The sequence below is a fragment of the Lissotriton vulgaris genome, chromosome 5 (assembly GCF_964263255.1).
Source record: "Lissotriton vulgaris chromosome 5, aLisVul1.2, whole genome shotgun sequence".
Classification (NCBI taxonomy): Eukaryota; Metazoa; Chordata; class Amphibia; order Caudata; family Salamandridae; genus Lissotriton; species Lissotriton vulgaris.
In genome coordinates this window covers 241,481,272-241,507,911 of record NC_141693.1, presented here as the reverse complement: position 1 = coordinate 241,507,911, position 26,640 = coordinate 241,481,272, and the positions used below count along the sequence as shown (strand labels likewise).

General features: G+C 46.5%; 1 protein-coding gene across 2 annotated transcripts in view; it reads left to right on the top strand.

Annotated features, from left to right (window-relative positions):
* Positions 1–26,640, top strand: part of RGS3 (regulator of G protein signaling 3) — a 688,935-nt gene that overhangs the window by 601,398 nt on the left and 60,897 nt on the right. For both annotated transcript variants that reach the window (XM_086921262.1, XM_086921263.1), the window contains one exon: positions 6,717–6,793. In XM_086921262.1, coding sequence (XP_086777388.1) covers positions 6,717–6,793 — 77 coding nt within the window. The remainder of the gene's footprint in view (positions 1–6,716; positions 6,794–26,640) is intronic.

Sequence of the window (26,640 nt, the reverse complement as noted above, 5' to 3'; positions counted from 1 at the left end):
TAGCCCGGTCTTCAGGAACTTTTGAAACTCTGAAAGAGATGCAGTAGTAAGTAGATGAGCGGGTTGTTCGTTCCATGTCTTCACTGCTGGGTAGGAGAGGGAGCAATCTCCCCATCTGCTACGTCGAATGCAGAGGGTGAGGGTTAGAGAAAGTGGCGTGGAGCGAAGGTTTCTGGTTGGCTAATGGAAGTTCAGGTGGTGGTTCAAGTAGATGGGTCCACAGTTGTGTAGAGCTTAAATGCATTGGTCAGGAGCTTGAACTGGCATCTTTTCTGCTCTGGGAGCTACTAGAGTTCCCTGAGGTATGGGATGATATAGTCCATCTTGTGAGATCCAGGACAAATCTGGCTGCGGTGTCCTGTATCGTCTGTAGTCTACCTCGTCTGAGGTGACCTGCCATCCCTGCGTAGAGAGCGTTGCTGTAGTCCAGTTGGCTGGAGATGATGGGTAGAGTGCTGATGCATGTTGAGCTTTGAGGTAGCCAGTTGAATATCTTACAAAGCACGTGGATGATAAAGAAGCAGGAGGAGGAGACAGAGTTGAGCTGTGTCGTCCTGGTTAGCTTGTTGTCCAGAATGATGCCTAGGTTCCTAATGTTGTCAGTGGGTGTAGTAGTAGGTCCAAGTTCTGAGGGCCACCAGGATGCCTCCCATGGGAAGCTTTTGTTTCCAAAAATCAGACCGTTGAGCTTAAGCAGTTATACTTCATCCAGTTAGCGAAGTCTGTTATGCAGTTGTAGAAGTTGGTCTTGGTGGTGCTTCGGAGAGGGAGAGGATGAGTTGTGTGTCCCCGATGTAGTATATGATGTTGAGGCTGTGGGTTTTGGCAATGCTGGCCAGAGGTGTCATATAAGTGTTGAAGAGGGTGGTGCTGAGCAAGGATCCTTGGAGTACTCTACAAATTATTTGCTTGTGCTTGTAGAAGAAGAGGAAGAGAGGGGAGGGGAGGCGGACTATCTGCCTTCTCCTGGTGAGGAAAGAGCCATCCAAGGTGCAACTCTCGGATATATTGCCTATGTTCTACAGCCTTGTGATGTGTGTGTGGTGGGAGACTGTATCGAAGGCTGCCAGAGGTCTAGGAGGATCAGAGCTGCAGTCTCTCCTCGGTCAAGAAGGGCTTGGATGTCGTCGGGACCCCGATGAGGGCTGCTTTTGTGCTGTGGCTGCTGCGGAATCCAGATTGGGAGGAGTCAAGTAGGATATTCCGTTTCAGGTGTGTAGAGAGTTGGTGGCCCTACCGGGAGCAGGTAGATCGGTCTGTAGTTAGTTGAGTTTGATGGCGTCTGCAGATGGTTTCTTTAGTATGGCGTTGGCTTCTATGTGTTTTCAGTCTTCGGGTAGGTGGCCGTGGCAATTGAGATGTTGAACAAGGCAGTAAGAACGTGGCTGATTCTGGCTTCACCTAGGTGTATGATGTGGTTAGGGCCTAGATCGGTAGGGGCCCCTGAGTGGACCAAGTTTATGATAGAGTGATGGAGACCATGTCATGTGGGGCGAGCTGGCTCCATTTGATTATTCGGATGTCTGAGGTGGTAGTGGGGTCATTGTGTTGCTTGAAGTCAGTGGCATTGGGCTGGGAATTGAAGTTTCTGTAGAGGCTGGCGCTCCTTGTCGTGGACAAAGTTTGCAAGGTTGTTGCAGAGTTCCTGTAAGAGGTTAATGTTGTTTGTTGCAGATGAGGGGGTTGCAGAATTCTTTGATGATTTTAAAGAGTTCTTTGCTGTTATTGGACCTTGATTTGGTGCTTGAGGCTTAGGTCTTTTTCTTTGATTCTCTCACCTGTCTGTGGTAGAGGTTGTAGGATATCTTGAAGGTGGTCTTGTTGGTCTTGTCCTTGCTGGTATGTCCTCTCACTTCTACTTGTGGTTTACAGTGTCGTTTAGCGGTTCTAAGGTCTTTAGTGTATCAGCTAGCCTTCTGAGCAGATCTTCTGTGACTGTTGTTGCCGATGGGAGGGACGCAGTTGGGGATCAAATTGTTAAAGTTACTGACGTTCTGTTCTAGGTTGTTGGAGGAGATGGGATGGGTGATGTTTAGGACATTGATCCATGTGTCCTTTGAGACTTTGCTCCAGCTGCAGTGGGGTGCTTTGGGCAGACTGGGGGCGGAGTAGCTGTTGAAATGGACGATGGAGTGGTTGGTCCACGGGAGTGCCGTGGTATAGCTGTACCTGATTTGGTCGCTGCAGGTGAAGATGGGGTCTAGCGTGTGGCCAGTGTTGTACGTGGGATCGTGGACAAGTGGGGTGAGTCTGATGTTGTTCATGTTGTCGACGAATTTGTTAATGTTAGTCATTGCCTTCCTCAAGATGGAAGTTGAGGGCGCTGAGGAAAATTTTGCTGTTGGATCTATGGCAAGGGAGACAAGGAATCTGCATTCACATTGCAGAAGGCTGAATGTTGTCCTGGAGGACAGTAGGCGAGAGTGCCCCTGATGGTGATTTTGCTGTCGGAAGTTGAGGTATTCCATGGCTGGGGTGATGTTGTCATTTGTGGTGGTGCATTGAATGGATTCCTTGTGTATGATGGAGATCCCTTCTACTGGCTTATTGATGCGGTCGCGGTGGGTGATCTTATATCGTTTGAGTATTGCGGTGGCGAAATTGTGCGCCGAAGTGAGTTTGAGTCAAGTCTCGGTGAGGAAGAGGACTTTGGGTGTGATGGTGGAGATGAGATCCCAAATCTCAGTGGTGTGTTTGCATAGTGAGCATGTATTGAGAAGAGCACATGTGATTTGTTGTTTGTGTTCAAGTTGTGTCAGTGGAGTGCTCAGGGTGGGGTCTGTGAAGTAGCAGTTGGGGCAGGTAAAAGGTCCTACAGTGCAGTGTGGGTCAGCGTGGTGGCAGTGTTTGTTGCAGATTTGAGTGTGTAGAGCTCGGTGATGATGTATCTGCTGGGGCGGGAGGTCCGGGGGGGTCATGGCGGTGTGCGCAGACGGACTTGCCTTTGGCGTGCCAGCCGTGCGATCGCTCTGCGGCCTGCATTAAGTAGGTCTTGGAGTGAGCGGGGCTTGTGTTGGCAGGTAGAATTGTGAGCTGGACAACTCAGACAGCGGCAGTGTCACTGGATCAGGCTGGAACAAGCAGGAATTGGAGACCATAGGCAAGTGGCAGGCTGGGTGCTCAGTTGCCTTCTCTTGGTAGAAGACAGTTTGCATAGTACCAGCTATTATAGCCCAAGTGCTTGCCAAGTCATGGACCTTGTAGAATGATGCTGCTGGTATAGTACCAGGTTTGAGTGGTGCTCTACCATAACACAATTCATCCTGTAATTAGTAACTTGATGCGGGCAGTGACCACATTTCCAGCATCTGTAATCTGAGGGATGGGCCTCCTTGCACGAGTCTGGCCTTACAGTACCACCTTCCGTAACCTGAAAGATCCCGTACCTGAGGAGCTTGGTGGAGCAAGACCTTTCTTATACAGTGTCGGCTCCTCCGTTGGAGCGAAGGAGTGTTGCCTCACTTAAAATCCCCCCCAAACCCCTGAAAAATAAAAAGGTTAACTATTACCAGTTTATTTTTCTTCCCCGTCTTGAACAGAGCGTCAGGACTGGGGCGTGGCCTTTGCTGACTGACAGCAGCATGTCACTCAGCAGGGAGATGGGTTGGCTGGCTGTGCACCGTTTAAAGTGCGCATGTCTTTTTGGTTGGTCGTCTTGCGAAGGCTAGCCACATATGCGCACTTTAAAAAGCTCTAACCCAGTAGTCTTAAGACAGCTGGGGTAGTGAAAGTGCCGGCCTCCAGAGCGCTGCCGAGAGCAGCACCCTGATTGGTTAAAGGGGTTGCTGCTTCCAGTTCCAGTGGTAAAGAGGGCCGGGAGGACGTTGCTTTGCCTTCTAAGATTTTATTTTTAAAATTTTTATTTTGTGTCCCTCCCAGATGCCAGCCGCCACTGTTCTTAGTGTCCGTTGCCGTACCCTAAAGGATCCACCAACTCCGCAACCTCATGCTATGAGGTGGAGTGTAAAGTGCCAGCATCAGCAGGTATTCTACTGAATGAGGACCTGCGTGCAGAGGTCAGTCTGTATACTATCAGCTGCCACTGTACTGAATGAGGACCCGTTTGCAGAACCAATTATGTACACAACCAGCTTCCATTGTCCATGGTATGGTACTGAATGAGGACCCGCGGGCAGAAGTCAGTCTGTACACTGACGGCTTCCAAGGGCCAAGGCAATTGATTGAAGGAGGTCCCACATGTAGAGGCAAATCTGTACACTGACAGCTTCCATGGTCCAAGATATGGTGCTGGGTGAGGCCCCTCGTACACAGGTCCGTCCATCCGGAGTCTGCCTTTATGGTTTGAGGGATCCACTAATGCCCCTCATTGCATGGGTCCATCTGACAGTGCCAGCTTGCTTAGTGTGGGAAAGATCTCCTGCCGCACGTGCATTTAATGAAGAAGACTCCGTGACAGGTAAAGCTGCTCCACGTTTATTCACCGAGGAACCCGCGGTATTTTCAACCCGAAGACCTCTTTGTAGGAACCAACTTCCAAAACACGAATCCTAAATCGCCGGACGCGGCGGCCAGGCCTGGCCTGTATTTCCCCGAAACAAGACTTTTCAGTGAATGTGACGCAGATCGAAGCTTCGCGTGTAAAACAAAGAGCATTCTCGGCCACCGTTAATTAAAACAAATGTTATTTTTCAGTTGGAAAGCAGCTGTGTCCATCTGCGAGTACTTGGTTTCCCCCCGAACAGCTTGGAGCCCCGTCTGTAATGTAAACGCTTTCTGTAAAGTGCTAACTTTCAGCGACGACACTGCGCAGTGATTGGCCTTCCAGTAATGCGTTAGAGGCGCCCGTCGGCAATGGCGGCTGGCACCGGGCCCTCCGGCGGGTTCCCAGGAGAGGCGGCCCGCTTGTGTACAGACCGCACAGCTGCGGCACAGCAGGCCGCTCTCCCTCCCGTCATCACATAAACACAGCGTGTGTTGGCGCGCAGCCCGCCATTACTTGTGTCTCCAGTGTGTGTCGGGTGCTTCTCCTATGTAACTAATCTCAGGAAAGCTGCAAGTGCCCAGTACCTCCATTGTGTAGGGGGGTTGGGGTGAGTTTTGTTTGTGTGTGGGGAGCTTGTTATTCTAACACGCCTGCACCCGCTAAGGAACTACTTAGTGTGTGAAAGAGAAGAATATAATCTCAAGTTAGATGTCGCTGAAGTGGGTTGACTCATTCCGTCATTCTGTATGGTGTACTGGACAAAAGACAAATGTAAATAACACCAAAACCGACGACTAGAAGAGGACTGACTAAAAGCTCCTCTCGTGGTTTAAAGTTTTAGCACCATCCCTCCCACCAAGAAACTTTAGGCTCGTTCTTTTGGGCAGGTTATCATCTTCTCTTTGGGATTGTGAAATGATACTTATGCACTGAGAAAGTGTATGTTTCTGTGTATTGCACTGATGTGGTTGTCACAGGAGAAGGCAAATGTGCACAAGTAAAACGTGTGAAAAAACATATTTTCTACGGAATGAGGTGGACTTCCGAGCTGAGTGTAGCCAATAGCTAGGCCACCCTTTTATTTTGGAGATGCGGGATCCTGTTGGCTGTATCTATAGCCCTTGTACTCAGTTGATGTCACCCTTTTGAAATTGCCCCTAATATTTTTCTCACTCCTTGGATTTCTTGCAGGCAAATCAGACCACATTCTCCTATTTTTGTAACCCGTATTGAAGCTTGAATGGGGCTATTGCACCGCTGTGGCCTTCTAGGGAAAGCCTCGGCTGGCTTCTGGACATTCGACGGTACCCAGTATGATGCTGCCTGCCTCTCTGCATCTTCTCTAACAGATGAAACTAGAGCTCATTAACTAAAGAACCCCGACACCCACTGACTGCCTGGGGATGGGTTTGTGAACAGTTGTGTATTTCTGCAGTTGTGTAGTAATCCTGGGTTCACACAGCGTAGGGCGGGGTTTTCCCATGAAATGTTGTGAAAAACAACACTTGGGAATGAGGGTAAACACAGACTCCCCTAGTCCCCTCCCCCATCCTGGCTCCACTCCCAAGACTGTTTCTCACGATCTGGATGAAGTCCCTGTCATTTTTAGCGCTGAGCATCCGAGTACTGTTCCTTGTTTAAATGAAACCTGTATCTGCTGTCATTCAAGAAGAGGTTGCCAAAAGATCTTATATTGTAAATGCTTTTTGACATAAACATATGTGGTGTGAGCTGCATTTTATGTTGATGATTGGCCTACCACCCATAATGATTACTCACCGTGGGACTGTGAGGGAACGGAATGGTTAACATTGTCACAAAGGAGAAGCAAAAAAGTTTCAGTTTTGGACATTGTGCTTTTTGATTGTGTACGTTGCCCAACCATGCATGAATTGTTATGTTGGGCCAGAATGCCTTTCTTTTTCAGGTGCGTCTCCTGTCTTTGGCGCCAGAGGTCTGAGGTCAGAGGGCAATTAATTGCTAATTATTTGCCAATTGACTATACTTTATTATCGGGCTTTGACAAATTCTAGGCAACTGCATTCAGTGGGTACATTACCCACCCAGCAAAATCACTGATTGGGGCACTGTGTGGTGTTCAGGCGAAGTATTCCTAAGTCCATGAATGTGCCTCCCAGAGGCATGTATGTATCTGGCACCAGAGCATGACTAGAGTGGTGGTGGTGGTCCTGATATGTTCCTGGGTCAAGCTCAGCTGTGTGTGGTTTAGAAACGCTTTCTCATTCCCACCCATCTCTGGCTCTTTCCACAGCCACCTGGCTCTGCGGATCCTGACTTCTGCTTCGAAGAGGGGGACGACGACGCAAAGAAGAAGAAGCGGAAGAGCCTGTAAGTTGACACCTCTGATTACCTTGCATATTGTTTGTTTAGCCTGTCTGAACGGTAACTGGTTCAGTATCTCACTGCAAGCACCAAACCACCACAGTGCACCTTTCCAACATGGCGAGGAAGGCCGGTCCAGCTAACCTTAATTTATCTGTCCAGCATGTGTGCATGGTAATGTACTAAAGGTGTTTCAGTACCGTCCTAAAAACACGTTTGGGCTTTTTATTAAGTAATGTTCCACATTCCGTTTATTATTAGTCGATTTAATTTAATTGACCAACTTTACTCCGTCTTAAAGATATGTATGAATGAGGAAATCAAATTTCAGGTCTTAAAAACGTAACTTGTGTTATCTAAAAAGGGTCCAATTCAGCAATTGGAATTGCAACCCACTCTTCACATTTCTGTATGTCCTGTACCAGAATTTACATTTTGCTCTATCACTTGAGAATTGAGGACGTCTTAGGTCTGGTAACCTGCTCATTTTGGCCTCTATGTCCACTATTGACTGCTCAAAGATAGAAGGGATCCCAACGTATCGTTCCATTGCCCTGCTCAGGCCCATTCCCACTCCTCTGTGGGCCGATTCAGGTGTTGGTGCTGACCCGTTTTATTCCCTGCCGTTGTGATTGAGGATCTTGATCACTTGTTTTCAGCTTTTCTCTCAAAATATCCTTAAGAATACATTTTTGTAAATGAGTATATGGTTTTTCAAAAACCACTTGCTGGAACTATATTTTCTCTGCTATGCCTTGTTCTACTTTCAAGTTTGGTTTATTTTTTAAATTTTTGCCTGAAAGATTCCGTTCAGAGTGTCTGCTTTCAGGGGTGTTTTCTAGGTTTTAGAAGCAGAAACCTACATGAGACCATTAAGGGCGCTCTTCTCATGGTGCCCATGAACGGTTTACTCTGTTTGAGATCTTTAGAGATTCTGCAACTTGCTCCACTGCTAAAGGGACCTTAAATAGACCGTTGTGCTGGAGCAATGCAGTTTGATTGGTAGTTAGGCATTTCTCCCGATGAGGAGCTTTGGCTTGAGCTGAGAATGGCAAAGGTTGGAGCAGTCCGTTCTCATGAGTCCTCGCATGGGGCCTTCCAAGTTGATGATTTGAGAGATGTCTCCTTCGCAGCCGTGATAGCAAGAGGATCTCATAGCACCGCACAAGGAGAGCTCTGAGCCTCAGAGTGACACTGCTCCAAGGGGCTCACTCTGAGAAGGCATTTTTGACTTGGAGTGCGTGTATCACTTCGAGATTTCCAGAAAAATCATTCGAGTTTCCAGGTTGCAAGCTAATGTAACTAATACTTGCCAGACATCAAGTGGCAGAAGGAGACTGGGAAGGATTTCGCCCCACTGCCTGTTCCAGAAGAGCTCTGCTGCACAGAGGTCAGCTGCAGTCCTCTTGTAGAACCCATCCTGCAGCCCATAGATCTCGAGTGGCCAGGCTGGGTCAGCCACGTGCACTCCCGGGGCCGTATTATGGAAAGTGCCCAAGGGACGCAACGGGCATGTGCACCCACTTTATTCACCCCCCAGGGCACCTTCATATGGCTCCAGCGTCATCACTAGAAGGTGTTCCCTCTTTTGCATGGGGGCGTGGACCATGCGCATGAGGGAATCTCGATGCCTCTGCGCCCACGCCATATCATTGATGCGGGCGCAGAGGCAAAGAAGCTGTCTGTGCGCCCCCTGATGGCAGCCCTCTGGAGGGGGAATGGGGGCCCTATGGACCCCCAGACATCCTTTTGCAGGGTGGTGAAGTTCCACACTTTACCTACCTGCAAGGGGATCTCTTCCACCTCTTAAATGTGTAGATGGGTTGGCACCTGCACAGTGAAACATAGAGCAGCTGCTTTAAAACTGCTCTGTTTTTCACTTGAATGTGCGGACCCCAGTGCAGCACAAGTTTGCACCTGTCCTGGGAACAGCACATTCAATGTAATACGGTGCACTTTCCCTGTTTGCGGCCGGCGCACCTGTTTTAAGGTGCGCCAGATCGTAAACATGGAAAGTGCTCCCTATGTGTAATAATGTCCCAGAAGTGCTGCATCCCTCTCCTCCTCGTTGTGACATTTGAAACAGCAATCGGGACTGTTACCTTAAGCAGGCTTTCTTTGGTGTTTAGTTTACTGGAAAAATCTAAAGTAAAAGAAGAAATAATTAGAAACTGGCCAATATAAACAAGCGCTTGCAGAACCTATAGGTCACTCCTATTTTTGGGTTACTTTCAACCATGCTGCACAGAAACTGCACTGCTCTACACTATGGTTAAAGACACATTAATGAAGGCAAATAGCTGTTGCATATGAAAAAGCTTGTAAACTTATTTTTGTATTTCTTTTTGGGTGTCGGGAGAGTTGTGGGTGGGACGGATCAAGCAACAACCGGTGGGAGGGTGGCAGCTGGAGCGGGATAAGCAAAAAGGGGTGGTGGTGGGTGTCACGGGGCAAACCAATTATTAGTGTAATAGTCTTATATGTTACAGTTAACAGTAACGTCGCCTGTAACACAGGAACATAAGAGTTCGAGGCATGTGGGCTGCTGAATTCATATCTGTGCATAGATCGCCGCCTAGTGTTGGGTCCGGATGATTGCACATTGTTGTCCTGGAAGAGTCTTCGAAGTATCACGAGATAGGTGGCTCCTCCCCTGGACTACAGTGCGCATGGGCATCGACTCCATCCCCAGATTGTATTCTTCCGCCATTGGGTTCGGATGTGTTCGGTTCCCTCTGTCGGAGTCGATAGTTGTTAACTTTACTTTGCTTGAGACCAAAAGGTCTTTAGGACTTGCGTCGGTATTGTCTCTCGTTCGGGTTTGTAATTTCCTCGGCTCCGAACCAACCTTGTCCTTCCGCGTGCTTTCGGCGCGGACGGGCCTACTCGACGCTCCAAACTCTTCCATCATGGAACGAAGTCCATTTAAACGGTGCCCGGTGTGTGCCTCGAAGTACCCGCATATCGATGTACACCCGGTGTGCAACAAGTGCTTGTTGCCGGACCACGACGAGGCCAAATGTATGGCCTGTTCCAAGTTCTGGTCCAAAAAGACACTCAAGCTCCGCCGAGCTGCGCGCCTGGAGGCCCAGCGATCGGCACCACCTCCTACGGACATCTTCCAAGCTGAGGATGTCGGGGGCAACGCTATCCAGGAGATCACGGAATCTAACCCAGTGTCGGAGGTCGAGGACGACTACAACGCGGAGGACGAGGATTTCGATGAAGTCGTCGAGGAGGTAGGGGACGACGACAGGGCCCTTGCCACCGTGGAGGATAGCTCGGACGAGGAGCTTCCTCAGACTGACTCCGGGGCCATCCGCCATTATGAGGCCCAAGTCGAGGGATCTCCTTCGGGCCTTACCCAAAACCCTGATGACCGTCCCACGGCTCCGCCTTCCGGCCCAGCCACGGACATTGATACAGCGTCACTCCCGGTACATCCTAAACCAAAAGTGAAACCCACGGTCTCGACGCCAGACGTATCGAAACCGAAAGTGCGGATCGCGCTGGTCGGGTCGAAGGCTTCGGAGGCCTCGGCGCCGAAGAAATCTAAGATGGCCGTCGAGCCGAAGAGCCACGCCAAAATGGCCGACCCGAAGGCTACTGCATCGAAGCCAAAGGTTAAGGGGACCGACGCAACTGCATCGGCGCCGAAGACGGTCGACACCACTAAGGGTTGACTCGATCACAAGAAGCAGGTCGACGACCATAAGAAGTCCACTCTCGATCCAAAGAAGCGGCAGGACGACCCCAAGTCCCTCTCTGCCTCGCTTCCACTCGACAAAGCCAAGGGGGCCACGCCAAGTGCGTCGACTCCGAAGAGCGCATCGTCGGTCGCCTCCCCGAAACCAGCTGGAAAAGACTCTCTCGAGTCGGTGCGTCCCTCCGCCTCGTTCACAAAAAAGGTTACGAAGTCCCTACAACGAATTAGGGAGGGGGCCGCTGCAGTCGAGCCGAAGGACCCTGTGCCGCCCAAGCCTCTCAAAAAACCGGCGAAGGCGCCGACGCCAATTCTTTTTACCTTGCCGCCCAAGACGGCGCCAAAGGCTTTCACAGCGAAATCAGGGGCCGGAGTGCCTGTGAAGGTGTCTTCGACGCCAAAGCCGTCGTTGGTGGTCCCAGGCCCACAGCAACGTCAACTAACAGAAGAGGAGCGTCAGGAGGTTTTCATCGACGCCGACACGGGCAGGCTCTCCCTCCTAAAGAGAAATATCACCCCTGAACCACAATTGGAGTCTTACAAAATTCCACTCAAAAGAAAGATGGACTCTGCTGGTGCCTCTGCCTTAATAGAGCCCGTTTCGCCACAGGCTCCCGAGCTCTCACCCACTCATTCCAATGTCGAGGCAGGTGACGGCGACGACGAGGATGAGTATAGCTATCCCGTCTACACAGACCCAGAGGATGTGACTGAACCATGGTCTGCTGGTGGCGATCCTGGGGACACGCACTCAGGGCAGGAGCCTCAGCTTTTCTCAGCCAAGACTTCCCCCACAGAGGACTCCGCGGCTTTCAATGCCCTCATCGAGAGGGCAGCAGCCAATCACGATGTCGAGCTCCATGCTGACCCAGTGGATGTCGACTTTCTCTTTGACACATTTTCGGTCTCTGAAAAGACTGTAAAGACTCTGCCAATGCTAAAAGGGGTGTTGAAACATGCGGCTGAGGTGTTCAAAGAGCCCACCCGGGCGAGGGTCATCAACCCAAGAATCGACAAGAAGTACAAGGCAGCGCCCACTGATCCTACTTATATTAAGGGACAATTGCCTCTGGATTCCCTGGTTGTCTCCAATGCACGCAAACGAGCCAACTCACAGACTACGGGTGATGCTCCTCCCCCAGACAAGGAATCAAAAGTCTTTGAAGCTTCTGGGAAGAGGGTGGCGGCGCAGGCAGCCAACATATGGCGCATATCCAACACGCAAGCGCTACTAGCGCGTTATGACAGGGCACACTATGATACTCTAGAGACCCTTTTACAGCACTTACCCGATCAATATAAAGAAGCGGCAGAAATGTTGATACAAGAGGGGAAGCTTATCTCCAATGCTTCCATTAAGTGCGCCCTGGACGTGGCTGACACCGCCGCGCGCGCAATTAACACTAGCGTTATGCTTCGTAGACATGCATGGCTGAGGATATCTGGGTTCAAGCCGGACATTCAAACTACCATCTTGAACCAAACGGTCAACCCAGATCACCTGTTTGGCCCCGAGGTTGATACCACCCTTGAGAAGATGAAGGAGGACACCGACACTGCAAAGTCTATGGGGGCCTTGCAATCCCAGCAGTTTCGGGGTGGGTCCTTTCGTCGCTCCAATACTAGAGGCACCTCAAGGGGTCAACTTTCACAGTCAACGCAATTCTACAAAAGCAACACCCAGACTTCTTATACCAACAAGGGTCGGGGTGGATACCGTGGCAACAACGTCAAGGGCAGAGGACGTGGAAATAACAGCTCCAGGTCCTCCACCGCCAACAAACAGGGACGCCTTGTCACTGCCCCCCGACCACTCAACACCGGTCGGGGGGAGACTCCAGCAGTTCCTGCCCATGTGGAAGTCCATCACCACGGACAGGTGGGTTAGAACACTTATCCAATACGGTTATTGTCTGGAGCTCACATCCACTCCACCCAACATACCCCCAAAACACCGTCCTATGTCCGGCGAGCACTTGCACTTGTTGCAGCAAGAAGTCAGCGTCATGCTGCAAAAGGGGCAATAGAGCTCGTGCCCTTGCAGGAAAGAGGTACGGATCCCTCAGGCCCATCCTAGACCTCAGGCCACTCAATCTTTACATCCTATCAGAGCATTTCCATATGGTCACACTGCAGCAGGTTCTTCCACTGCTTCAACAGGGGGACTACCTGGCAACTCTGGACCTGAAGGATGCGTATTTCCACATTCCACTACATCCTTCACACAGAAAATACCTCAGGTTCACCATCCAAAACCAACACTACCAGTTCAAGGTTTTGCCTTTTGGGGTCACCACGGCACCCAGGGTTTTCACAAAGTGCCTAGCGACGGTGGCGGCGCATCTAAGACGTCAAAACATCCACGTCTACCCCTATCTGGACGACTGGCTCATTCAAGCAAAGTCGGCCCAGCAGTGCACCGCCCACGTGTCCCAAACCATTCATCTTCTTCACGATCTGGGGTTCTCACTGAATTACCCAAAGTCCCATCTCCAGCCCGCTCACATACGGCAGTATCTGGGTGCGACCATAAACACTCTGGCGGCTACAGCACAGCCGAATTCAGTGAGAATCGACAGCATTCAATCGCTGATCCAAAAATTCAGACCTCAACACTCGCTTCCGGCGAGAGTGTTCATGCAGTTGATAGGCATGATGGCCTGCTGCATCTCCATTGTCCCGCACGCAAGACTACATATGCGTCCGCTTCAGGAGTGCTTGGCACGTCAGTGGACGCAGGCTCACAACCAGTTGAAAGACCTAGTGTTGGTGAGCGGTCGGGCATACAACTCTCTGCATTGGTGGAATCCACGAAACCTTTGCAAGGGCCGACCGTTTCAAGAGCCTGTGCCACAGATTATCCTGACAACGGACGCTTCTCTCCAAGGTTGGGGAGCGCATGTACTCCAAAACACTGTGCAGGGACTATGGACGCAGCAACAGGGGAAGATGCACATCAATGTTCTGGAACTGATGGCGATCTTCATGGCACTCAAAGCCTTCAAAGTACACCTGTGCAACAAGGTCGTGTTGATTCGGACGGACAACATGACGGCGATGTACTACATTCAGAAACAGGGAGGCACACACTCTCCGCAGCTGTCTCATCTGGCCCAGAGCATGTGGAAGTGGGCCATTCAGAGGAACATCTTCCTCATGGCAAAGCATCTCCCAGGCAAGGACAATCAAATGGCGGACCTGCTCAGCAGGCACAGCCACCAGATGCACGAGTGGGAGATACATCCATCTGTACTCCAACCGTACTTCCGAAGGTGGGGTCATCCAGAGATAGACCTGTTCGCCACAAGGGAGAACGCAAAATGCCAAAGCTTCGCCGCCAGGTTCCCACACCCACAGTCGCAGGGCAATGCGATATGGATGAACTGGTCAGGCAAATTTGCATACGCTTTTCCCCCAGCACCTCTGATTCCGCTGGTGGCACGCAAACTCAGGCAGCACTCGATGACTCTCATCCTAGTTGCTCCAACGTGGGCTCGCCAACCATGGTACACCACATTTCTGGAACTGTCCGTGGTACCGCATCAAAGGCTACATCTCACACCCAGCCTTCTGACGCAGAGCCATGGCGACATTCAGCACCCAGATCTGCAACAGCTCAACCTGGCAATCTCGCTCCTGAAGTCCTAGAGTTTGGCTACCTAAACTTACCTCCCAATTGCATGGACATCATTCGGGAGGCTAGGAAGCCCACTACTAGAGCCTGCTACGCGGCAACATGGAAGCGGTTTGTCATCTATTGTGCAAACCACAACATTGATCCGCTGGATGCTTCTATTCAGAACATCATCTGTTACCTGTTTCATCTATACAAGTGTAATCTGGCCTATACGTCCATTCACATTCACCTGTCTGCGATGGCCGCGTATCTCCAAAATAGACAGCACCTTTCACTTTTCAAGGTGCCTGCCATCAAAGCATTTCTGGAAGGCCTCAAAAGAGTCATTCCGCCACGGACTCCACCAGCTCCTGTTTGGAACTGTAGTGTAGTTCCTAGTTTCCCACTAGGCCCTGCGCATTGGAATAACATAAACATTAGTATCGACGTGGAACTGCGGATATTCCAGGCCTCCACTGACTATGCTAAACTTAATTGGGTTGTGTTACCAACTAGCTCAGAGGTCACTGGAAACTTTCTTCTCTGCATAGGAAGTGATCAGCTTCCTTGGCACAGACAAGAAGGGATTCAGTCTTCCAACAACCGTGCAACATGACAACTTTGCTCCTCAGATCAAGAGTCAATCTCTAGGGTCGTGTGAAACAATAGACATAGATTTCACTCAGTCAGTCTAGTGCAGTTTACTTTCACGAGATGTAGAGAATAGAGAGACGGGCGTTTGTCAATAACGGGTTAACATTTATTGAACAGTCTTTCTTCTCGTACAGGAGAAATGTATTGCCACAATTGCAATAATTGTTATTATAAAAAGTACGTACAGTAAGATAAGTATTGCGAAATAGAACTGTAAAAGCATTGATATGGTTTCTTAGCCATACAATGGTTTAAAAGTAATAAAACATATATACAGTCATATATACATTAGGCTAACATACTCAACTGGTGCTTCTAACTAAGCCTACCCCAGTGTGCTTGACCTAAGCCTAACACGTGAAAGGGGAGTAAGTAAGTAGCTTTAGGTTAAGTTGGTTTTGCCAAGGTTTGTTTCAAGAATTCCCGTCTAAGGGTTTAGTCAACACCATACCTCTGAATAGAATGATGGAGGATTGGTATCTCCTTCAGGGGTCTCTCTCGATATCCCAGTCACCCGCGAGGGTAAACCGGAAGCGCCGGGACTGGATTTCTCTGCACGAGAAAGGCAGCGGCTTCTCTCAGCGCGTCGAGGAAGGAGGGGTGACAGCGTCCGCGGGCAGCTGGAATCTGCTGGATGTCTTCGCAGAGGACGGTTGTTCAGCTCCTTAAGCGTACTGCACCATAGTTCGCGCTGTAGCGGCGATAATGGTAATCAGCAGCTTCACCACCACAGGATAGCAGGCTGCAGCGACAGAGTGCTAGATTTTACCAACACAGGGTCATGCAGGCAGCTGGCATCAGCAACAGGCAACGAACTCGCATTGCTTAAGGCAACGTTGGTAATATTTATACCTGACAGGTGCCGGGTTTGACGCAAGTTTGCTGGACATAAGACGTCAATTAAAGATGTCACTAGGAAGTGACAGTTATCAGTTGCTCATTAGAGTTCCATTACTAATCAAAACATAGCAAGCGGGGATTTCCAGGTTTGCTAAGTTTTTATCTTGTTGAAGAACTCGGAGTGTTATCTAGGAATATCAGATAGTGACTGCTGCTCTGTCATTGCACTAATTGGTCGCAAAGGAAGTAGCAGAGAGTCATGCTGGAATGTGGCTCTGTTCGTGTGAGGCCAGAGATGACTTTTCAGAAAATCGCACTTGAACGGTTATGCCAATATAGGGAATAAATGGATTTATAGCCGAATAGGGGCATAAGGTCACAGTATCGATCAGGAACCTAGATAAGCACGCAACACCCACTCCACGTTTTCATGTCCATCAAAATTACTAAAACTAAGCAATAAGATGCATGTGTAACATTGCCCACCCCAAAATACATAAATGCATTCGAAATAGGCGTACTTGTAATACATGGAATTTAGGTACTGTACGTTTTTTTAAAACATAGTAATCATTCAGAAAATTATTGCATATGAAATCAATGAACGATTATGCAAAAGAATTACACATGAAGTATCACTGACAGAAGAAAAGCGAGATAAATCATCACATAAAAATGCATTGTAATAACATGTGTGCTAGAGGCTGGTGTTATGTTGTTATGTCTCTAGATGTGTTTAGAAATAGAAGTGTGAAGCTTCTGTTCTCTAAGAATAGTTTTTACGTTAAGCAAAGAATTGTTCGTGCCAAAAAGGTCAATATTAGAAAAATTGTCCAATTCAAAGAAAAATAGATTTCCAAAGCTCTTGGCAGTTTTTGTTGATCAAAACTGAAGGCCGAATTCAGAGTTCATGGGAACGCTGTGTGTCGGAAAGCTTCTCAAAAAGTTATTGTTTCTCTATGGGTGAGAACATCGTATCAGACAGGCTCTCAAAGAATTGGTCTACAAATTCAGGTGATAGTTCAACCAAATTAGATAGCGCTGTAACTTGGCAGGTGTGAGAATGATTGCTGTCATCGAAGGCAGGACCAGCAATGCTCACAGAACGTTGTACCTGGATGATGTTGCTTTTGTCACTCGCTCCACTGTTACCACTTGGTTGTAGTACAGGAGTCTCCACGAATGCCGTCATCAGGATTGGTAGCCGCTGGGGACAACACAATGCGTGAGCCGTTATTGGACTGAGCAAAGTATCGACGTCCATTGGTACTGCTGATGGAAGTGAAAGACAGATGTCCAACACGCATTCATCGCCGCAAAGCATACACCGTAGCACAGGTAAAATGCAATTTTGCCATATCGGTCTGAATGAAAGGAACCAGGTCATGTTTAGATCTCTCAGCCTGGCCAATCCGAGGACGTTAGTTATCCTGTCCCGGTAGCGCATTGCTAGGATTGTCTCTTCCATTCCCATTGGAGCTATGTCTGAGCCGAGGCTTGCCATAACGTAGCAGGAGGGTCAAAAATAGAATCCCTGCGACGAGTCCCAAAAATAGTGGTATGCCGCCAAAAATGGAGTGCACAAAATTAGGAAAGATTCCCAAAATTGCCTGGAAGGGTGTTAGCAGTCCTGTAAAGACTGTCTTAAATATGCCTGGGATGCTTGTTGCACTAGACATGTTAAGGAGTTGGCTGAACATTTCTACGAAATGCACGGGGCAATTTGTTGATAAAAGGTCATGAACCTCAGTAGCCGTCCTTGCGACTAGAAGATCATACGTCTCTTTAGATGACGTTATAGGCACTGTTGTCTGTAAAAGTACAGATTTCATTTTGCTTAATGTATCAATTCGTATAGAATAGAGTTTCAGACGAGGCCAGAGGGGAGTCACTATGTCTGGAGGCCCGCTCGGGAACAATGCTTGCATACAACATTTGACCATGGACGTAACTTGTATTAGATAACTTTTCCCTGGCGTCAGGCCACAACATCTGTGATCCGTTCTAAGAATGTAACTCCCGTTCGCGAGTTGCATAAAGAAGGGCCCTATCTGAGTTGCAGGTGTGACTAGCTGGTGGCATGAAAGGTTGTTTGAATTTCCATCACATGCTCCGTGTAAATTAATACCCTGACACAAAAGTATACCGCTTAGTGAGTGTTTACAGTTGTCACCACTAAGAAATACATTTTTGTCGCTGTCACTATAGCAAGAATGAGTGTATGGTAATTTCCACTCGGATTTTACATATCCCTTACCCAATTGTTCATATTGGCCAGCAGGTATGTACTCAAGGCACTTTTAAAATCGGAAAGTTGTAATCGGAATTGTGATAATTCCGTGTATTATCCATTCAATGACAGGACTCTCTGACATTGTCAATGGTAATCTCTCGAGTTTTTCGATGCTCAGGATTGTATAGTCTGCTCCTTTCTGTGCCAAACTGATCTGTTTATCAGTAAGGTTAAAACTGGAAAATAATGACGTTGTGTTGATTAAACGCCAAGGCACATAGCCTGAACGAAGATTTTGCAGCGTCCAGCCTAGTTCTATAATAGAGCGTAATTGAGACTGGCCATGTTGTAACATTAGCAAATCTCTGTCTATCACATCAAAGGCAGAGGATACAATATTGTCCAAAGAATATATTCTGGAAGACAGAGTTGTTAACCCATTGTCTACCACAGAAAGTGATTTCTCCAAATTAATACGATCAATTTCTCGTATTTTTTCAGCAGTTTCAATTTGCTTTACTTTCCAAGCCTCGTTGTAAGCAGCATAGATACTGGTCGCTATGAAACGCTTTTGACGCTGTTTGCGTGGTCCAAGAATGAAATCGCGCAAATCAGCACCATCTTTTAATAAAGACAAGTGTTGCTTAATTTCAGCCAGTGTGGATGTAGTTAGCCATTCTAGGCAGAGTTTCCCTACACTGTATGTTGTTATAATCCCTGGATGTTGTCTCTGGGAGTATCTAGGGTCTAATCTGGTCATTTTTAACCCCTGTGTTTTATTCAGGAACCTATCTTGACAGCTATTTGTGTCTGTAGGCCAGATTAACCACTTTTTCCAATCAGGATGTGTTCTGTTGAAATGTAAAATTTGTGACACGTCTAACTCAATATCAGCGGTTGCATTTTCTGGTATTGGCTTTGGTATAGACGGTGTTTTAAGGTCTTTGATCTTAGCTAGGCCAAGACAAGATGTTTGGTGTATTGTGTCATTTAAAAACAACATTTGTTCTGGTATCATGCAGGTTCTAAATAGTGCTTCAATGCCTTGCACCTGCCATTCTTTTGTACCCCAAATTGTTTTCGTTTCAATAATATTTTTCCAATAATCAAAACCAAATGTCATCATTTTATCATAAAATGCTTCTGAATATATCAATTTAGAATTTGTCAGCATTGTTTTCATTCCTGTTTTATCTAACAGTTTATAATAAAACGTTTCTGCATCACTGGTGTTAAACCCTGAGAAGTATTTGAATTTCTCAAAAAATGCTTTAGAACTGCTTTTAGGTGGTGTAGAACAATGTTCCCATTGATTATACATAAAAACATTTCTAGGCTGTGCAGATTTATGCAAGTAATGATCCCCATAGTGGGTGTAACAGAATAACTGCTCATAGCTAGATGAACCTTGTAAATAATCATGATCTGTGAATCTAGCTGACATTACTAAATCAGACATCATGTCATTAATACTGTTAAAGTCCCAATCATCAGAGAATGTACTTGGTGTCACAAAGTCACTTAAGGAAACCTTTAGTTGATGAGGATACTTCAGGATTTCGACCGGACCATAGATCTCATAGTCTGTTTTCTCCCATACTACCCCACCAGGTATTGGAATTGCTGTGACATTTACTGTTGACAGTTCTCTTTTCTTCACGTGGGATGATCTTTGTGGTTTCAGGACTAGGTTGATGTTCTGACTTGCTGTGTCCATTGTAATATATTTTCCTTCAATGAATTTTCCCAAACATAGTACCATGATGAGCCAAAGCAGGAGGAAAAATACACCTAGACCGAACCAGAACTCTAGCCAAGGGGAAATAAGGTAGATTTCCTTCAGTTGATGAAAGAGTTCCGTTGCTTTTTCTTTAAAAGACTTTTTTGTTTCTGGCATCACTTCGGGGTCATTTAAATCTTCAGAGAAGTTGTCGAAGTTGATGAAATAACCAGAGGCAGTTCTGTCAATTGATGGGATTGTTCTTTCAATCTGTCTATCGGTAGCACTTTCTGATGCCACATCATTGTAGACTGGTGTTGTTTCTTGACGAACTGTTTCAATCTGTGTTTCAAGAGGCACGAGTTCCATGGCATTATTGCATAGTCCTTCATTGTGCACTGCAGGCTGATCGAATGTGATTAGTCTTTCAGTTTGAACCTCTTGGATTGTTGCAAGTTTGGGTATTCTGTTGTTTCTTGGGAGTCCACTGGGCCTACTGTTGATTATAGGCCACATGCTTGTGGTTTTACCAGATCGATAGACACGACTCTGTTCTCCTTTTTACCAGCAAGGGGCGGTAGCACGACTGATCTTGTTCCGGTGACTGCCAAGACAGGTACTGCTTTTCTGTAAGAAGGCCCAAATTCCTTCTTAACCGCTATCTATTCTCTGACTAGATCCCCAATCTTTGGAATCCAGACAGGCCTTGCTGGGGCTGTTGCGGGTGGTGCCTCGTCAGTGGTACTTGGCTGTTGCTTTAACTTTATGTTGCTTAATAATTTTCTTGTTTCCTTCAGTTCCTGTAAAACAGCCAAACGGTCTTTTACATCAAAGTGCGTTGTTTCTTCTTGTACCACTGACATCTGACTATCGAGGTCCTGAACTCTCATTCCGAACAATAGTTCGTATGGGCTGAAACCTTTTAGAGAATTTCTTGGCATGTTGTTAAGACTAGTCTGGACACTTATTAAATGTTTGACCCACCCAGCGCCTGAACCTAATACCTTCGCTGTTATAGATTGCTTTATGTCACGGTTTTTTCTTTCTACCACACTATTCCCTTCGGGGTGCGACGGACAAGAATACCGCAACCCAATTCCCATGCTAGCCATGGCCTCCTTATAGGCTCAAGAGCTGAAAGCAGGACCCTGGTCAGAATGGAACGTGGTAATTGCGTATGTGCCGATAAAGACTCGCAAATCTTTTATAACCGTTCTAGCGTCAGCCGAGCGCTGGAGGCCTCATTTTTTAAGTGCTTTTCGTCTTAACTGTGTACACTGGGGCGCGCTTCTCATCTTTGAGTGCGCAGATAGATCGCGTTATGCAGTCTATCAGGATTTCTGAAACTATACTTGCCGGTTCTTCACTGCGATCTCTGTTGCAGTCCGGACAGTTCTTTGCGAAGTCATGAATTCCTTCACTCATGTCCGGCCACCAGTACTCTGATTGCAATTCTTTCAGAGAGGCTTTGATTGTTTGGTGTCTCAGACCCAACCCCATGTGTGCTTCCAGTAAGAGGAAGCCCCTCCTGCTCCTGTTTGGAATTACTCTATCCCCCACTCCAGGGATTCGAGCAAAAGGAACGGAGTTTGCATCGATTATGTATGCATAATTGAGTGGATAGTTTACGGGTAGTGCTGCACAGTCGCCCTTTACGGTCGTTTTTACTGCCAGCATGGTTTCCCCGTCTATGTACTTATCTGTACGCTTTTTTGTGGCTACGGAAGCCGGTTTAGTTGCTTCCGCTTTGGCTGTATTAGCCAATGAATTCCCTGCAACGTGAACGCCATCACGTTGAAGACTCTGTGCGTGAATCACGTGAGTCTTTTGTAGTTCTTTACTTAAAAGAGCTACCTCGTTCCAGAGCAATTTATGCTTTATTGTGGCACCTGTGTCATCTTTGTAGTCGTTTTCGATCCAACTCTGCAGTTTGTTATTGTAAGAGTTGACGCAAAAATGAGAATCGCTTACTATAAGTGTCGGGAATTCACGTTCTGCATTTTCGAGCGCCATCTTTAAAGATCTGATTTCAGTTCTCTGAACCGAACAGTTTCTTACATATTCAGTTTTTGTTACTTTCGGTCTGAATTTACCGCACAGCCAACGACCTTTAATGATCGCACATGCTGCATAGTAGGATTTTCTCTCTACGTTGAAATGCTGTACAAAGCTATCTGTATAGATTATACAGGCGTATTGTGGGAGAGGCAGGATTTCGATTGGCAGAGGATATTCTTCTTCATATTCTAAATCATTCAGTTCATCAAATTGCGGGGCGAAATAGTATTTCACGTCTTCCGCTCCTAGAGAATCTATACACTGTATCCAGTTTGGATCCAGAGACACTGTAGGCAGGTTTACTGGGCTGAATAGCGCCTCGAAGGCGGATTCCGCTGTAAGGATATTAATCCGTTTGCCGTGTGCTAGTTCTCGTTCATTTGCTAATGCGATTTGCACTGCGTTCACAGTTCTTTCTGTGCGACTGAATGCTTTTTCTGCTTGTGTGTACAAGTGAGATTTAATTGAAATTGATACCTTTTCTCCCTCATTAGAGGTTAGGTACGTGAATCCGCATCTTCCTGGGATGACTCGGATTACAAGATCACGTGTGTTGTCACGTGTATCTAATTTTGTTTTTACTAACATGTCTGTTTGCAGTGATCTCAAAATTTCTGTGTGTTTTTGAGTCCAATTGATTTGTTTTAAATCAGGTTTTATTAGTTCGTAGAGAGGTTTAACCCTCTCTGCGTAATTTAGAATGTAAGTTCTTCCGAAATTCAGAAAACCTAGTATGGATTGTAAATTCTTCAGCGTTTTTGGAGCTTGGAGTACAGCGCACTTCTCTAAGAAGTTGTCCGCTAGGCTTTTCCCTTCACTTGATAATTCGTACCCTAAGAATAGTACTGTCAGATGGGCAATTCGGGACTTTATAAAGTTGAATTTGTAACCCTCTGCTGCGAACTCAAGTATAATGGTGTTCACCCTTTTCAAGTGAGTATCCAAGTCGTTGTCTGTGAGATAAATATCATCTACGTAAGATAATGCTTCATCATCATAGATTTGTAGTAACTCTGTTACCCTAGCTGAGAATAGTCCTGGGCTGTTCTTGAACCCCTGTGGGAGTCGACAGAATTTTTTCTGTGACCCAAATGCGGAGAAAGCGGTCAAATATCTGCTTTCTGGTGCAATGTTATGACAAAAGAAACCATTAGATATGTCTAATGTCGTTTTGTATTTTTTCCTAACTATGTTATTCATTAGGGCTGCACTATGCGAGTTTTGTACTGCAAAAGTTTTGCAACATGTATTAAGGTGTCTGTAGTCCAAAACTAGACGATATGAATTGTCTGGCTTGGAGACAGGAAACAAAGGATTGTTCATTTGAGAGGTGCATGTTTCAATCACCCCCTGGTACTCAAGTTGATCTAAGATCTCCCTGACCTGTTTTTTAGCTTCTTGCTTTATGGGATACTGCCGTTGGGCAGTTGGTTCACTTTTTAGTTGGATTTTGTGAGGCGGTGAATCCTCATCCCATCCTACATGATTTTTATACAATGCAGGTGCCTGGGCTACTGCCCATTTCCTTGCATATGTGTATTTTTTATTAATCGGAATGTGATTCGAGAAGGCAGGCATAATCACTTCTTCGCCACGAGGGCACTCCCTGACAAACTCCGGGGGCCAATCTTTTTCAGCTAACAGAATATCATAGCCTTTTGAGAGCTTATCCCAAAATAGACCCTTAATTTTCCTAGTCTTATCACCCTCTATACGCAATGTTATTTCGTATATTTTATGGGGCTAGCTAAGTCTGGCGTCGGCAGTTTCAACCTGAATGTATTCATTCGTGTCCACTGTCTCCAGATGACTCATCAAGATCTTGCGCGCTATACTGATTTCTGCTGCACTGTCCAACATTGTCAATGCCCACTCCCCGTTTTTCAACTGTGTCCTCAGTATTCTCGGCATGGTTGATTACTCTAATACTGGATACCTTCTTTTTCTGAAATTGAGATTTCTTATTTTGAGCAGGTTCCTTGTCTTTGGACTTGGTGTGCTCTCCTGGGTCTGACCGTCCTCTTCTTTCCGAATTCTGTGGGAGAGATCGAGAGGGACGTGTATCAATACTTTGATATCTATCAGGTTTTTTCAGATTATCCCTATTTCTAAGGTTATATCTTTTCTCAGAGGGCTCCCTCTGGGGAGACTGGCGTTCTCGAGTCGGAGTTCTTTCCCTCCGTCGAGGAGACCTTCCTCTGGACTGGAAAACTTTTTCCTTGGGAGTGGATTGTTTATTTCCATCCCAGCTCTTTTTAGGAGTGTTTGAATTATTTTTAATAAATATTTTTTCAGGATTTTCGAGCAGTTGGGGCTTAACTGGTTTTCCACCCAAGCTGTCTCTACCTAATTCTTCATAGCACTTTTCTATGATTTTTGCATGCTCAACAGGATCTTTTATATCTGTTTCCCTCAACTTCTGGCGGATCGCCACAGATGCTGCTTCTCCTTTTATATTGGCTAATAATATAGCCGTGACCTGCTTGAAATCTTTCAGTAATTTCATACCTAGATTTAAAGCGGGCTCTGGACCGAATTCATTTTGAATCTGTTTTAGCACTTCTGGTATTACCGCCATAGACGGAACACCGTGTGTTTTTGTGTAAATGGAAGCAAAGACTGTACCCCAAGTGTCGCAGTCCTCCACGTGTGGTGCGATTCCCATAGGAAGGCAGATGGTCAAGATTCTGTGTTTCTCAATAGGGGTAGTATCAGGAAATACTGCCTCTATTTGAGTGATTTTCTGGGCTAACCAGAAAGGAATTTGTTCCCGTTTTACGGGTGTTTTACCAAGACATGACTGTATGTTCTGTGGTGTAATTTTATTTGTGTTCCCCTGATGAGGGGTCAGCTGTGGTACATTAACAGCTGGCTGGACTGTTGCAGTCCGCATTACATATTGGACTAATTGCCTATGTATTTTTATTTGTGTTTTGAGCTGTGCTAACAGCTCTTCCTTAGACATTTTTGCAATGTCAGGATGTGGTGTGTAGCTGGCTAGAACCGGCCACGTTGTTCCTGGTCTACCTAGTGGACCGAGCCTAGTTATTTGATCAGTGTGTTTTAGGGCGCCATTAAACCAGAGCAGGTGCTCTTGAAATTTAAGTGGGATTTCAATCTCCTCGAAAGGAGCGTACTCTCCCGGAGGTTCCTCTATTTTGTAATAGTGAAACTCTTTTGTTATAGCGTTTACCGCTGGAAAGTTTATCCATGAATAGAATACCTCTGTCTGCCGATACTCGTGAGCCTCTATCACGAAAATTACTGTACCACCTAGAGGTGTCAGTCCGTTTTCTATAAGTTTTAACGTTATAGATCTTCTTAAGTGGACCGGGATGATAATAGCATCCGGGTCTGTGTCTTCGGGACCTTGCTGAGTCGCATCTGCTGCGCCCCCAGTGGTTCCGTTATTTTCTACTGACATTGTATAAATGCAGGTTTTGCAGAGTAGGTGTAATAATCCAGTAAGAAGGGTTTAAATGAAGAAGCTTTATTCAGCAGCACAGCATCAAGTATACAGCTTCAAGGTCCAAGTACAACTGACAGAGAGAGGCAGAATGCATCACCAGGAAAGTTCTGAGAACCAGAACTTCATGAATACAGTCTCATGCAATTAAAGGAGAAGTAAGGTATAATGCAGGATGTAACACATCTCCCCCATAAACAAAAGAAACAAGAAGAATAACATATGTACAAAATCATAATAGAACAAGGAAAAACTTTGCAGGGCAAAATATTATACATAGTCTCGTAAAGAAAAAGGTTTCCTACGAGCGCGGGAATCCAACTTGATCCTGGAAGCAATGGTGTCAGTAGAGGGCCTAGAACACAGACCTGGTGCAGAATTGTGACAGGCAAAATGGGAATTCACACCATACTGGACAGGGCACTTCGCAATCTTGCTTACATTCCAGACCTTACCATCTTGCGTGATAACAGAATTTTGGAAAACATTTTTAACCTGAATGGGTCTACTATATCTGCTCACTCCCTTGCTAACAAAAGAAGGTTTCAGAATTTTGACCCAATCACCCACAGCCAAACCATGTTCCTTAGCTCTCCACCTTTTGTTGTACCACAGGGCAGATTTATTTTGTTTAGAAGCCACTCTGTCCGCAACGAGTTTGACATCAACCACCTCCTCACAAAAGGCTTTACATTTTTCTTTGAACCACCAAGGACAAATAACAGAAGCAGGGTCTCTTCCCTTAAGTAACTTGAAAGGACTGACCTCAGTGGTGGTGTGTGGAGTTATGCGGTAATGCCAAAGCTTCTCTCTGAGGATATTCAACCAGTTACCTTTTTCCTTAATGGCATCAACGACAAAGTTCTTTAACACACGGTTGAAACGCTCAACCTGACCATTCTCATGTGGCTCGTAAAGTGACGTCCTAATATGTTTTATGTTGCAAGATTGTAAAAATGACTGCATTTCTGATGAGACCAATTGTACTCCATTATCTGATACTAAGGTGGAAGGACAACCCTCTCTAGAAAATACTTCTTGGAAAAACAAAATTATGACCTCAGAAGTGATCTTTGACACAAACTTTACCTCTGGCCACTTAGAATGGTAATCAATAATCACAAGTGCAAAGCGAGAAGATTCAGGCAAAATATTGAATGGACCAGAAATGTCAAAGGCAATTTTACTCCATGGAACTTCAGGCCAAACCACCGGCTTAAGAGGTGGAATGACAACTTTTAACATTTTGTCTTTGTCACAACACTCACTGCAATCTCTAACCACCCGATCTACAAACCTGTCTAAACCAGGCCACCAGAAATTCAATCTAATCAAACGCTTCATGGCAGAAATACCGGGATGGGTTTTGTGCGCCAACTTGAGTATCCACTCTTGAACACCAACAGGTGGAACACACTTGTCACCTTTGAACACAAGATCGCCATCACAGAATAATTCATCAGCAACATTGAAGAATGGAACTATATCTTCTCTAACATTGATTTTGTTGGGCCACCCTTCCAACAAATATTTCTTCAACGTAAGAAACTTTTCATCCTCTTC